Genomic DNA, 14,906 nt, shown 5'->3' with positions numbered 1-14,906 from the left:
ATGATATACAGTGCCTTGAAAAAGTATTCATATCCCTTGAAATTTTCCACATTTTGGCATGTTACAACGAAAAACATAAATGTATTTTATTGGGATTTTATGTGATAGACCAACACAAAGTGGCATATAATTGTGAAGTAGAAGGAAAATGATAAATGGTTTTCAAAATTTTTTACAAATAAATGTCTGAAAAGTGTGGCGTGCATTTGTATTCAGCCCCCTTTACGCTGATACCCCTAACTAAAATCTAGTGGAACCAATTGCCTTCAAAAGTCAGCTAATTAGTAAATAGAGCCCACCTGTGTGTAATTTAATCTCAGTACAATTACAGCTGTTCTGTAAAGCCCTCAGAGGTTGTTAGAGAACATTAGTAAACAAACAGCATCATGAAGGCCAAGGAACACACCAGACAGGTCAAGGATAAAATTGTGGAGAAGTTTAAAGCAAGGTTAGGTTATAACAAAAAAACCCAAGCTTTGAACATCTCACTGTTCAATCCATCATCGGAAAATAGAAAAAGTATGGCACAACTGCAAACCTACCAAGACATGGGCGTCCAGCTAAACTGACAAGCCGGGCAAGGAGAGCATTAATCAGAGAAGCAGTCAAGAGACCCATGGTAACTCTGGAGGAGCTGCAGAGATCCACAGCTCAGGTGGGAGAATCTGTCCACAGGACAGCTATTAGTTGTGCACTCCAAAAATCTGGCCTTTATGGAAGAGTGGCAAGAAGAAAGCCATTGTTGAAAGAGAGCCATAAAAAGTCCTGTTTGCAGTTTGCGAGAAGCCATGTGGGCAGCACAGCAAACGTGGAAGAAGGTGCTCTGGTCAAATGAGACCAAAACTGAACGTTTGGCCTAAAAGCAAAACACTATGTGTGGCGGAAAACAAACACTGCACCTCACCTGTACACACCATCCCCGCTGTGAAACATGGTGGTGGCAGCATCATGTTGTGGGGATGCTTTTATTCAGCAGGAACAGGGAAGCTGGTCAGAGTTGATGGGAAGATGGATGGAGCCAAATACAGGGCAATCTTAGAAGAAAACCTGGTAGAGTCTGCAAAAGACTTAAGACTGGGGTGGAGGTTCACTTTTGAGCAGGCCATTTTCTCTCTCTGGGGTGACATGAGAGTCACCCCTAGATTAGATTCCCATTTGGAGAGAAAAGGAGGAACATACTCAGGTTGGATAAGGGACAAGTATGTAGTGGAAAGGGTATGCTGAACTGGCTCGCCCCTGTGGTATGTGGACTCGAATGTAGTCAGGGGACGGGCAGTGCCTGAAACGCGCAGAAGGGAGCGCAGATTCTGCAATCCGCCCCAGAAACTCAGGGAAGGGTCCACCAAGCTAGTAAGAGCCGATGAGATGATGGTCCCAGCCGGGGTTAAGAAATCGGACAAGTGAGTCCGTCCACAAGAAGAGAGGTGTGAGAATTGCTGGTCTTCTAATCCGGGGCTAATGTCAGGGTTACCCTGCACAGGAACCAACGGGGAGGGACCAGGGGCGATAGATGTGTTTCAGAATGCTTCCCGAGCGACCCTCAAAGTGGTACCCAAAGTTGGGTAGGCATTGAGATCCCATGGTAGAGGACGTGTCAACCATGGTCAACTCATAGCTGTACCCTGGGAGTCCTCTAGTTCCTTGGCTACCCAATGTTTGGCATCCTGATGGCAATGCCAGTCAGACATGCCAGGTGAGCAGCTCTATAGTAAGAACAGATATCAGGTAAACCGACCCCTCCACATCTCTTGGGCAAAGTCAATAGACGCAGGGCAAGTCTGGGTTTCTTATGAGACCAAATGAAAGTATGAAACATGGCGCTAACCTTCTGGAAGAACTGTGCAGGTAGATAGATAGGGAGAGCTTGCAGGAGATAAAGGATACGTGGAAGCAAGGACATTTTGAGGGCGTTACAGCAACCTAACCAAGTCAAGGTGAGGGTATGCCAGAGTAGTAAGTCCTCTTTGAGTTTCAGCAAAAGAGCAGCAAAATTTACTGAGTAGAGGTAGGAGAGATTAGATGTAATATTTGTGCCCAAATACCTGATCGATTACAAGGCCCACTGGAATGATAAGGAAGAGCGAAGGTGTCTAACAGTACCATTTTTAGAGGAGATATTCAAAGCGGAGGATTTTGCATAATTTATTTTAAAGAAAGAAAGAGAACTATATGCCTCCAGGGCCCAAATAAGGTTGGGGAGGGAGATGAGGGGGTCTGTATGAAAGAAAATCAGGTCATCAGTGAGTGCAGCAACCTTATGTTCGCCGGAGGAGTTGCAATAGCCAGAAATATTGGGATCCGTGCGGATCATACACAGGAATGGTTCCAGGGTCAGAATAAAGATTAAAGGGGAGAGTGGATATCCCTGATGCGTCCCATTGGAGATAGGGAAGAAATCTGACCTAGTCTCATTTACCCAGACAGAGGCCGAGGGTCGAGAGTAAAGGGAGGAAACCCACCTCAGCATGGAGACCAATGTGGATCAACATCGCTTGTGTAAAGTCCTAGTGGACCCGGTCAAAGGCCTTTTCGGTATCAGTGGAGAAAAGAAGAAGCATTTTTTTAGAGGTCCTGGTGGCATGGATTAAGTTGAGGACACAGATGGTGTTGTCTCTCGATTCCCTAACAGGGACAAAGCCAGCCTAGTCCCTGTGGATCAGGTGAGGGATATGAGGTAACAGGTGATTAGCTAAAATTTTCGCAAACAACTTGAGGTTGGTGTTCAGAAGTGCGATGGGACGGTAACTGCCACATTGTGTCGGGTCTTTGTCTTCCTTAGGGATAAGGGAGATATAGGCCTGGAGGGCGTGTGGAGGCATGGCCTTCCCTTTAGATAGGGAGTTATAAGCCACCATCATACGGGGAGAGAGCAGGTAGAAAAAAGTTCTAGAATAAGCTGCAGTCAAACCGTCTGGTCCCAGGGCTTTCTTAGAGCGAGTGCCACCTCCAGTTCCTCTACCGTAATGGGTGCCTCTAACTCCTGACGGGCAGAGGGAGGGAGGGTAGACATGCGGCAATATAGGAGGAAATCTCAAGCCGGATACCCGGTGGGGAATCTCTAGAGGCGCTTGGTGCGATATTGTACAGAGCCCTAAAAAATGAGTAAAATTCACTAGCCATAGCATCCGAAGAGGACAACTTCTGTCCAGATGAGGAATGGAGGTCTGGGCACAAGTTCCTCTTAGTGCCCTGGCCAGAAGAGTGCTGGGTTTGTTGAAAAACTCATACAAAGTACGATGTGACCATGCAAGCTTTTCCTTGACTTTGGAGAAGAGAAGGGAATTTAGTTCCTCCCGAGTCTTTAGGAGATCCTGGTATGTAGCCTTCGCCAGGCTAGGTTTATGGGCGCCCTCCAGATGTTGGAGGAGCGTTAAGAGGGTGTCACGCTGAAGAGAGCGAGCCCTTAAAGTTGGCACTAATTGCCATAATCAAGCCGTGTGTAACGTACATGTGAATGATGTAACGTGCATGTGACATAAATGTACAGATTTGAGTAGATGAGATGTGATCAGTAGCAATATGTAATCATGACTGTAGGGACATTCAATTGTCATTAAGGATGTACATTCAGTCCTTGTCATTGGGGAAATGAGGTACAATTGGCATCAATTAGGCTGAAAAGCCTGGCTTCCGGGATGTGACACCTTTTGTGTTAATAAGGTTGTCACCTTCTGGGAAAACCGGTTTGGAGGAAATGACTGCAGTCGGGTTGTCTGTCTGACATTGGAAGCTCTAAAAGGAATATACATACATCAAAGAAGTATGTTTCATCTCTCATAAAAGCTAAAATATTAGTTGCAGAGAGATGAACATACTCCCTTCTATTTGGGCATTCTGTAGGCTACATCTGCACTAAAAATCATATTTGTGGTTTAGACAGAAGGCCAGGAAAATGCAGGAAATGGTTAGGTGGCGCTGGATGGCGACAGTCAAATGGTGTTTGGTACTGTCGCGATCGGACTAATGCACTGGTGTCAGAAATCCAATCCCCTACTTGGTGTTTCAAGCCAGTCTCAGCCCGATTGAACTTGGGCAGGTCAACACCCAGAACATCCTGTGGGCAGGTACAGGAACACCCCCCATGGTCAATTGGCCGAAGACTAATGCCCCGCCTACGTCCATATACCCATAAATGGGGTACCCGGACACTGGGACATTTGCGATTCGTACGGAGCTGGTTCGATTGACCAACGGATTGCTGATTCTCTGACTTGCTCCAGTCGCAGGGTAAATTCTGGTAAAGTTTTTTACTTCTGTCTTTTATCCCCTTTTTATTTTATAGTCAATAGTCATTTGAGTTTCTTCTTATATTTTATGCACTGCCCACTTTTGGGAAATTAAATCTTAAAACTAATTAGTGACTTCTGTGTATTTAAGCACGTGCTCATATCTTCAGAGAGATTGGACTGGAGAGATTAGATTGGATTAGATTAAATTTTATTGTATTTTAGTGCCTTTAAATGCTCGGTCAAGCTCATTGCCAATCTGTATGCAATTGCACTGTGTGTGGGCAGATTGCGTGCAGATTGTATAAGGTAACAGATCGGCCAGACTGAGATCTGTGTGTGTGGGTTGTCCCAGCAGATCGTTCTGCGGATAAACTGTTGGGTGGTGGCAGGCTACCTTTTGTGGTGTGTCTGGTGTGGGGGGGGGGTGTGGATAGTGGAAGGGTGATTAACACCGGGGTTCAAGCTGTAGGTAGCTGGAGGGACCTTAGAAGGGTGTGTAATTACTAAGCTGGTCCTCAACTCTAATCAGTGCACCAGATTGTATGTAAGATTTGTATCTGCCAGTGTGTGGTCGACCAGCTGAATTGGAGTGGAGTCTCCATCTGGTGGTGGCCAAAGGTAGTGCGGGCTGTGAAAGTGTGTCACAGCTGATCTTATATACGGTTTTATATATATTCATAGTTAAATCCCCTTTATTCCCTCTTACCCCAAGTCACGTACGCGCCTCGGTTAGCTAGTCGCTGTGGGCGTGGCGTGTGGGTGGATACGTGACACCGTGAATGCCCGAACCTGAGACAGATCCTTCTGTTAGACCAGGATATAGTCGAGGCATAAATACTTTTGGTGTACTGCAGCGTAGAAAGAATCATCCTTGTCATGGGGATCGGTTATGTGCCAAGGATCAACTAGGTGCATGAGATGGAGTTCTGCTTTAAGGCACTTGAGACAGATAAAGGATGATGAGATGTACCCCTGGAGACATCCTGGAGAAGATCCACTGCAAAATTTAGGTTACCCACAAACACCAGGGTCCCCTCCATAAAATCTAGCAATGCTGGGATCAGACTCTTTAGGAAGAGGAGATGTTGGACATTAGGAAAGTAGATGTTGGTGAGGGTAACGGGAGACTAACCAGTCTTACATTTGACAAACAAGAACCTACCCAGCGGGTCCTGATGCATCGCAGAGAAAGACAAGGGGATAGTTCTGGCCAGCAGAAAACTAACCCCCTTCGCTTTCGGAATAGGAAACGGGCAGTGATATGCCACTGGGAAATCCCGATTCAACAACCGAGGGACATGGTTTAAACGAAAGTGCATTTCCTGAATGAAAGCCACCTGCTTTTTACTTCCTGTGAGATCCGAGAGGAGCCTTGAGCATTCCTCTGGTATACCAAGTCCTCGTACATTCAGGGATACGAACTGCACAGTAGCCATGATATACAGCACGTCCATGAGGAATGGCCAAGAGGAAGAAACTCGAGACAGCCCGAGAGAGGAGGGAAGAGATAGTAAACAAAAAGATAACATGAAAAAGTAAGGAAATGGGGCATGGGAAAGAGAAAGAAGGGGGGGGAGGGAGAAGAAGCCAAGAGAAAAATAAGAGGGGGGAGGCAGAAAGGGAAGAACGGTAAAGGAAGAAAAGGGGAGGAAGGGGGGAGGAAGGAAGATAAGGGATAGACCTCGAAATAGGGGCACCCAAGATAAGCAAAAGAACAAGCGGCCTCCACGCGAGGTCACAACAGCCAGGGAGGACTTCGGGGAAGTAGGGGGGAGAGCTGCTAAAATAGTGAAAACACTAATATCCCCTATCGGAGGGCAAAAGGCGCACTCACCAAGGTACACCCTATGGGGGGGGGGGCTCAAGGCAGTGGGAGGGAGATGCACGGGATGCATCATCTAGACAATCGACTGTAAAAAAGAAAACTTGCTTGTCAAAAGCAGCAGCCATAATAAAAGGCAGAAAGGAGTTAGAACACCTGTAGTGCTGTCTAAGGTACAGGAGAGAACGGCATATGAACACAAAACCAAAAGGCTGTGAAACAGCCCTGATAGACCCATAGCCCCCAGTACTCAGACAACTGGCAACAGAGGGATCAACGTAAATAGAGAGCGTGTTAAAGGCATTAATCATGTGTGAGGCAAAAAGCCCCGGGCTTGAGAAGCGGGCTCCTTAACCTTGGGTCATTAAGGGCATGGGGCTAGCCAGGTGGAGACAGTGCCAACACCATGTAAGAATATCAATAAGGATATCTGTACAACCGGTGGAACAAGTCTATTATAGAGTCTGGTGAGAAGGGTCCGAGCCGGCACACTTATGTAGTCATGGAAACAGTAACAATGCAAAGTATGTTGGGAGACTGAACCTGAGTAGTAACGATATGTAACAGAGTAGTAACGGAAACGGGGCCCAGTCCAGAAGCCAGAACATAGATGATGAAACTAGAATTCACAGCATCCAGATCTTGATGACAGGGATCATGGGATAGGCAGCATCCAGGAGAAATGAATGGGACCGTGTGTCAGTCAATCTTCGGTAGAAAGTAGGGTGCTCCTCGGTGGTTCATGTCTGGAGTCCCTAAAACGAGTCCGGCATATACGATGCAGGTGCGGAGGTGGTTGAGTCGTGGAAGCGGTAAGTAGAAGTGTTTCCAATCAGTTTCGCCGGTTGCTCCAGAAACTGGTGGTAGAATGATGCACCTTGTCTGCTGACAATAAGGTGACATCCAAGAGGGGATGAAGCATCCCTCTCGTTGTACGAGTTTGATGGGAAAGATCATGGTAGATCTGGACCGAGACCCCGTCAAAGTCCCCCGGGCCTTGAGACCAGGCCTGTCGTAGGATTTCTTCCTTGATGACATAAAAGTGTACCCGACAGAGGATGTCCCTCGGTGGAATGGATGTGGGGTAGCCCAAAGTCATCGGGAGTGGGGGTCTGGGGCCCCACACTCGGTGGACCCGGTCCAATTCTAGCTCTGTGGTCGGGAGTTTGTCCAGGAGCTGACTGAGGATGGCGACTATGGTCAAAAGTCAGAACTTGCCATGGCCTCAGGGATACCCCGGAGCCATAAGTTATTCCTAGTGCTGAGGTTCTCACCATCATCAATGCGTAGTTGGATGTCAATCAGGTTCCGGTGGTATTCTGTCTGTGCAAGTTTTAATGGGGAAAGCCAGGTCTCAGTGTCAGTAGATGCAGTAGATGCAGATTCTAGGGAGGTCACCTGTTCTTCCACCACATCAATCTGCTCACGGAGGTCACAAATCTCCTGGTAGAGTGTGTTAATGATGGAAGTCGCCATAGCCTGGATGTCCTGCTTGGAGGGTAAGTCCGCAATTATCTCCTGGAGACCGCCATCAGTCTGGGTGTTGGGTGGCTGAGAGGAAACCGAGCCACCAAGAGAGTCAGCCCATGGTAGACAGGAGTGGCAGCCGCAGTGACAAGAGGCTGTCTGGCAGAGGATGATTCTATGGATGAAGCCTTTTGTCGGCTCCATCTTAAGTGGAAGATCAGCTGCGGGCGCCAGGGAGAAGAGTGTTGCCGCAGGAAACAAGTTATCTCAGAACCCTTAAATCTCCTGGAAGCCAGTGGATGTTTGCAGATGCCTGGCATGGGCGCTGCTATTAGAGTGGGCTAAAATGAGTGCTAGTGTGAGCAGTCTCAGCAGAGCTCCCAAAGGTGTGTGTTCATGCCGCCATGTCCAAGCCATGCCCCCTAACAAATGTTGATTTAACCCCACTAGTTATTAGAAAGGCCAACAATTTTTCTTAGAACATTCTTTTCCTAAGAGTTTTCTTTCAAAATTCTACCCGTCTATGACCAGTTTTTGAGCAGGGGTCTTTCTAAAGTGCCAGTTTACTCTCCTTCAGGCTTTAGGGGAGGGCCCACTGTGGCCAGTGGGAGTAGAAAATATCTTACGATTGTTGGTCAGCAGGAGTACAAAAATTACATAGCACATGTGGTCAGTGTAAGGAGGAATATTGTCCCATCATTGGTGTCAATGGAAGGACTATCACCCCATTGCTGGTGTCAGTGGGAGGAATATCGCCTCATCGTCGGTGTCAGTGGAAGGAACAGTGTCCCATCGCTGCTATCAGTAGGCAGAATAGTGCCCTGTTGTTGGTATTCGTGGGAGGATGAGTGTCAGTGGGAAGACTAGGACTTCATTTTGGATGCCAGTGAGAGGAATAATGTTCAATCATGTATATCAGTGGGTGGGATTTTGCCTCATCATTGGTGCCATTGGAAGGCATAGTGCCCCAATGATGGTGTCAGTGGAGGGGGGTTATGCCCCACAGTTGGTGCCAGTGAACACCTCCCCTCCACCCACATTTCCTTCACTGTACCCCAGACTGACTATTCTGTGTGGCAATATTGGATGATCCTGGCTGTCCCCATTGTGGTTCTGTCCCTTCAAATCTCTATATGTTTTGGTAATGCCTGGAACTGTATAAACCATCCTCAATTTTGCTGCAATCCGCATGCCAGGTGTCTGCCTCCGAAACATGTTAAGTGGATATAATATTCTTTGTTCTTATTCTAGAATAATGTATACTACTTCCCTGTAAAGACCCACAAGGCCAATTTTATCTAGCCATTATAAGGGTGAATAATGATACTCATATAATTTGGTATATGGTATATGCTAGCAGGACTTGTTCAAAAGTTTGTAAGTTATGTCAGTCCCAACTGGGCTCAAGCTACAATAGTGTACTTATGCTTGGCATCTGTGGGGGTGAATTTTTATGATGATGCATAAATGTGTAGGCGTAGTTTGTTGCCCATTTGTTATATGGTAGGCAGTGAGTGCATATTTTTTGCTGTTTGCACAGTTCTTTGTGTCCAGGTTAAAACAAAATAAACAATTTAAAGCTAAAGTTTAATCTGCTTATGTTTTACTTTCACTGGTTAATCCCCCCTCATCCGTATGTAATGAAAATGTTAAATCAAACCTTTCAGTTTTTATCACTCTCTCTACATTGGCTCACTGGCTGTGATTGACATTAGCAGGAGCCAATGGCTCCCTCTGCTGTCTCAGCCAATGAGGAGGGAGAGTCCTAAGAGAGCAGCTGCTCCTGTGAACATCGCCGGATCCAGAGGGGCGACCTTGAGCCTTTACAAACACTTTAAGCTGAAATCCAGGCAGTTGTAAAGTTTACCTATTAATGCAGCTCTGCTCATCAATGCAACCTTATCTGAATTTTTCATGGTTACAGCTTTTAACAGTCCATATGCTCATGCTGGGGGAGGGTGGATTGGCACAAGGATTCAGTTGCATTGCAGGGAAAGGAGCTTGCTGATAGGACAAAACAGTAGCAGAAGAGTTGCACTCATCAGTCTGCGGCTTCTCATTTTATTGTCCAATCACAAGCCGGGGATTGGAAAAGACTTGTAGGTGTTACTGAACTGCATCAGAGAAAAAATGAGTTCTCTGGCACTGGCAAAGATCTAATCTTAATCTTAGATTAATTAAATCAATTTGTTGAACTATTTTAAATCTTAGAACTGGGAATGCAAATTCTAAAACAGGTAAAGCATCTACTTTAAATGCATTTAGTTGGTTTATTTAGCTGTTTGCCCTGTGTTAAGCTGTAATATAGATTCACCTGCATAACCTCCACAGGCCCTCATATTGACTTGTCTTTAAATAATTTTTTCCACAAGTGCAAATTGAGACAGTAAATGTTAATTATTACCCTGCACATCATTTAACTTTTTATTTATGAAAGTATCCAACCAGTTTATTTTATCACTGTAAAACAGACCATGGGTAGCTTAATGTAGAGTATACCTATTATTGCCATAATGGGCACTTTGCAGGATTCCACAATCTACTTTATTCTTTCCCAGCTGACCCATATTTCATGGCTAAGTGGGGGAAATTGATTTAGAAAAGGTACTCCTGGTAAATGCCAACTCATTTTTCATCGAGGCACAGGTATACAATATGTGGGTTTAGAAGAAATGCATATACTTGACTAGAACTAAATGGTTTTATGATTTCTTGCTTTCAAGCACTGTGCATTAAGCAATATAACTGGCAAGAGAGAAAATGAAGCAGATAGAATGAGGCGGGGAATGGATGGTAAATTATTCCATGCACGAGCAATATTCTCTCAGATTGGAGCAGATGTGCGCGTGACACAGCAATATCTATCACAGTGACAGCAAGCTCAAGGTGACATTGGGCTGAAACAAAACAGCATCAAGCTGTCACTATACTCAAAGATGATAAGCCTTGTGCCACACCAACTGTATCCAAAGAAGTTGTTCCAGGGAGAAAGGTGTCCAGGTTTTTTTTTTTATATCTGACACCTGCATGCATTTGCTGCTTGGGAAAAATAAGTAATTGTTTCTTCCTCATCCAAAGCTGAGTTGATTTGATCATTTTTTAGGAGACATTTTGGCAATTGCATAAACCATGTCCTTTCATAGGGGTACTGTAATTTGTATTTCAGAATGATTGCAGTGTAAACTAGCAGAGATAGATCTGATCACGTGCTGTTATGGTTAAAGTATAGCCTAAATGTTTCATTTCAGTATTGAATAGAGTTCAATGGGTTAAAAATCACTGTCAGTTTGTATTTTTTGCTGTTTGTGTCCAGTTGGGGAAAATTCCTTTTTATGTACCGTACGGGAGAAGCAACAGAAAGTGAGAAGAAATCTCTACAAAGTGAGGGAATTTCCTCCTAAATTGTCATCAGAGAGCAAGATCCTCAATCGAACCATTCTCCACTTTTTGTTCTAGTGTGGTGAAACAAAGCAATGAAAACCTGGCAGAGGTTCTAGTCCTTCACTACTCCATTTTAAACTATAAAAAAAAGTATTGGCTATACATACTCTTTTATAATCGTGAACAGACTGGTGCATTAGAAGTAGCATGGCTACAGTTCTATTACATACAGTACATCTGGAAGGCACTGGGCTGCCAGGAAATACTGGATATTTGTTTTACTTTGCGAGAATTTCCTAATCACGGTGATGGATTTGGCTATGTTATAGTCACCCATGGAACTATTCTCATTTACTTTTATAATCTAAATCCTCTTTAAGAAACTTTAAATACCTTTTTTAAAATTATTTCCGTATATTGAAGAGTAATTACTCATGTCCTTGCCTCTTCATGGGAGAGTCTCTGGTGTAACTGCCTAATAATTGCCATGTATATATCTTTTTCTCATGTAGAATCTTCGTTGTGGTACAACAGGGGTGGTGACCTTTATCCGTGGCAACATGTTGCATGTGGCTTGGCTGGGAGACTCCCAAGTAATGTTGGTACGGAGGGGACAAGCAGTGGAGCTTATGAAGCCACATAAACCAGACAGAGAGGTAATGTCCTCACAGTTCAGTTTCTTTTGTCACATGTCAATATGAACATATCAAATGTGTGAAATATAATGCCTTCAATTACTAGGGTATGGGACTTCCGCATGCTTACTAGTCCTGTGTTTGATATCTGATAAACTCCTGAATGTAAACTTTTTCTTATAATTTGCTAACAAAGCATTTACCAAAAAACAACAACAAAAACATTTAGATTAAATGTAGCATTTATAACTCATTGAAATGCCACACTTTATCACACAATAAATGGTCCAGTCTGCAACGAACTGTAGCACTTTAAAATGTTTCAACAAAGGCTAAGTTTTACAGCCGAAGATCCTGCCAGTATTACACTTCCTGTCCTAGAATGATAACCATCACTCACTGTACTGTATTTAGGGAAGAACAGAACTGTCATCCTCTATCTGGGCTACAGAACACCTCCCTTTTAAGTGGTTAGTGGTCATCTGAATTTTTGTTGCTGCCCTTTCAATTTTCTGGCCTCATACAGTACAATGTCTCCTAGTTTCTAAATGAGTCTGACACAGGTCAAATAACAGGCCATGAGCTACATGGAATATAAAGAGTTATGGGTTTCTTTAACCACTTCCTGTTCTTAGGCCATTTATAAACGACATAAAGTTGAAGTTGTTATACTGGGATCATGGTTGAGGCTACAACTATGATCCCTGTATCATTTTTTTTTCAGTGAACTCTTCCCATTGTTCATCCCTTGTGATAGCAATAAAGTTGATACAAAAGAAAAAAAAATAAAGGTACAATTTTAAAGTGAGACATGTTTGGTATGTATTTACTCTGCATAACATCATATTTTTATATTTTTCCAAACAATTTGGTATTATATTGTCTTTCTGTGCATTAAAATGCATTAAAGTGTATTTTTTTTAAACTGTAAAATTTGTGTTTGAAAAACCACTGCACAACTGTCGTGCAATAAAAATATGCAGCAACCACTATTTTATTCTCTAGGGCCTCTGCTTTAAAAATATATAATGCTTGGGGGTTTTAAGTGTTTTCTAGCAAAAATGCAGATTTGTACCTGTAGGAGATGAATGTCCGAAATGGCCCGGACTAGAAATGGTTGATGTGACCCTGCTATGCAGGGAGTAATAATTACCTCAAGACTAAATGCTCAGATTGTTGCATAATTTGATTGCAACTGGTTAACTTTAAAGTGTATGTAACCCTTAACAGTTAACTCCTCCTAATTTCTTCGTTTGGTCTTTTAAATATTTAGAGTGTTTTGTTATACCTGCTTGATAAGTGCAAAAGAAAAACAGGTAACCATTGATCCTGCTAGAAATCCAGTGAGCTCTTAACTCCGTGCTCTCTCCACTGTTATCAGCCCTGCTCAGTTAACCTTGGTGAACTACAGAACATCTGTCCCCTATGTTATCAAGAGGGGGAGGTAACAATGCTGCATCTCTAAGAGAGAAAAAAGAGAGAAGCCTCCTGCGCTGCCAAATGTACTAACCCAAAATAAAGTGGCTGCTAGCACCTAGCTACAATCAAATAGTGAAACAGATGTATGAAGAGAAATGGTGCTGCACTACTTATCCTAAAAGTGAATAACCAATACACATAAATACAAAAAAAATGTGTATAAAAATCTGCACTACTGATAAGTAAATTAACTAGTAGCCGACCGCAGATAGCCGAATGATGGCTTCACTGCGGCCGGCCAGTTCTGGGTGGACGTCATATGACGTCCCCCCAGAACGCGCTCTCCTGCGCGCCCCAGGGGGCGCGCACCCGGCGATCTCCGTGATCGCTGTGTCCTACGGACACAGCTGATCACGTGATGTGGTAAAAGGCCGATCCCAGCGGCCTTTTACCACATGATCAGCGGTGTCCAATGACACGCTGATCACAGGGAAATGCAAGTGCCGGTTCTTGGCTGCACTTTCCTCACGCTGTCAGATCGTGAGGAAAGTACTGCCGAGAACCGGCAGTTGTCACAGCGGGGATCGGCACCGATCATCAGGACACTGATGATCAGTGCCCTGATGATCGGTGCCCAGCAGTGCCACCCGCAAGTGCCCAGCAGTGCGCCCACTAGCTCCGCCCACCTGTGCCCAGCAGATCACCCACCTGTGCCACTCTGCAGTGCCACCTACCTGTGCCCAGAAGTGCCACCTACCTGTGCCCAGAAGTGCCACCCACCTGTGCCCACCTACCAGTGCCACCCACCTGTGCCCACCCACCAGTGCTGCCCACCAGTGCCACCCACCAGTGCAGCCCAGCAGTGCTGCCAGTCAGTGCCCAGGGGTTGTGCCAGTCAGTGCCGCCAGTCAGTGCCCAGCAGTGATGCCAGTCAGTGCCGTCTATCAGTACCCATCATCAGTGTCACCTATCAGTGCCGCCTATCAGTGCTGCATATTAGTGCCGCCTCATTAGTACTGCCTATCAGTGCCCTTTAGTGCTACCTATCAGTGCCCATCAGTGCCGCCTATCAGTGCCCATCAGTGCTGCCTCATCAACGCACATCAGTGAAGGAGAAAAAATACCTGTTTGAAAAATTTTATAATAGAAACAAAGAAAATTTTCAAATTTTTTGCACTTTTTTTATTTATAGCGCAAAAAGTAAAGTGCCCAGTGGCAATTAAATACCACCAAAAGAAAGCTCTATTTGTGAGAAAAAAATGATCAAAATTTCATATGGGTACAATGTTGCATGACCGCGCAATTGTCAATCAAAGTGCGGCAGCGCTGAAAGCTGAAAATTGGCCTGGTAAGGAAGGGGGTATAAGTGCCTGGTAGGCAAGTGGTTAATGAACAAACACATAAACCCAAACATGAGTGAAAAATCACATAAACTCAAACATGAGTAAACAATCCACACAGAACCATATAACTAATGTGCAGAGGAATATCAACAAGAGTGGATCCACAATATGTGTATCAAGTGGCAATATGGATGAAAAGTGACCAAATAGTGAATGCAAAAAACATCAAGTGTTCAGTGGATAAATAGCATAGAGATAACATATAAGAAAAACAAATTGCTGTCAATAGCGATAAAAAAGTGTCAACAAAGATGAAACATGGCCAAATAGTGAATGTAAAAAAACAAAGTGTTCAGTGGATTAAATGCATACAAATGTATAAAAAAAACAAATAAGATCAATAGCAATAAATAAGTGGCAAAAAAAAGACAAATAGTCCCAAAAACAGTCCCAAAAACACAAACGGTGTGTGTATCTTCAGCACAAAGCTGTGAAAAATCAGTGACCACAAACAAACGGGTGATCGTTCACCGCCTAGTGTGAGCACTCACCTTCAAACTGTGACTCACAAGGAGTCACAAAGCATAAATACAGGTAGATGATCCCCAAC

The 14,906-nt window shown here is 44.3% G+C and overlaps 1 protein-coding gene across 1 annotated transcript in view; it reads left to right on the top strand.

Annotated features, from left to right (window-relative positions):
* Positions 1–14,906, top strand: part of PPM1E (protein phosphatase, Mg2+/Mn2+ dependent 1E) — a 379,043-nt gene that overhangs the window by 315,984 nt on the left and 48,153 nt on the right. The window contains exon 5 of the mRNA XM_089679184.1: positions 11,412–11,555. Coding sequence (XP_089535310.1) covers positions 11,412–11,555 — 144 coding nt within the window. The remainder of the gene's footprint in view (positions 1–11,411; positions 11,556–14,906) is intronic.

Source organism: Staurois parvus, unplaced genomic scaffold, assembly GCF_062004578.1.
Source record: "Staurois parvus isolate SC_StPar_1 unplaced genomic scaffold, SC_StPar_1.0 ptg000220l, whole genome shotgun sequence".
NCBI lineage: Eukaryota > Metazoa > Chordata > Amphibia > Anura > Ranidae > Staurois > Staurois parvus.
The sequence above is the reverse complement of the archived record's forward strand: the minus strand, read 5'-3'. Positions and strand labels throughout refer to the sequence as shown.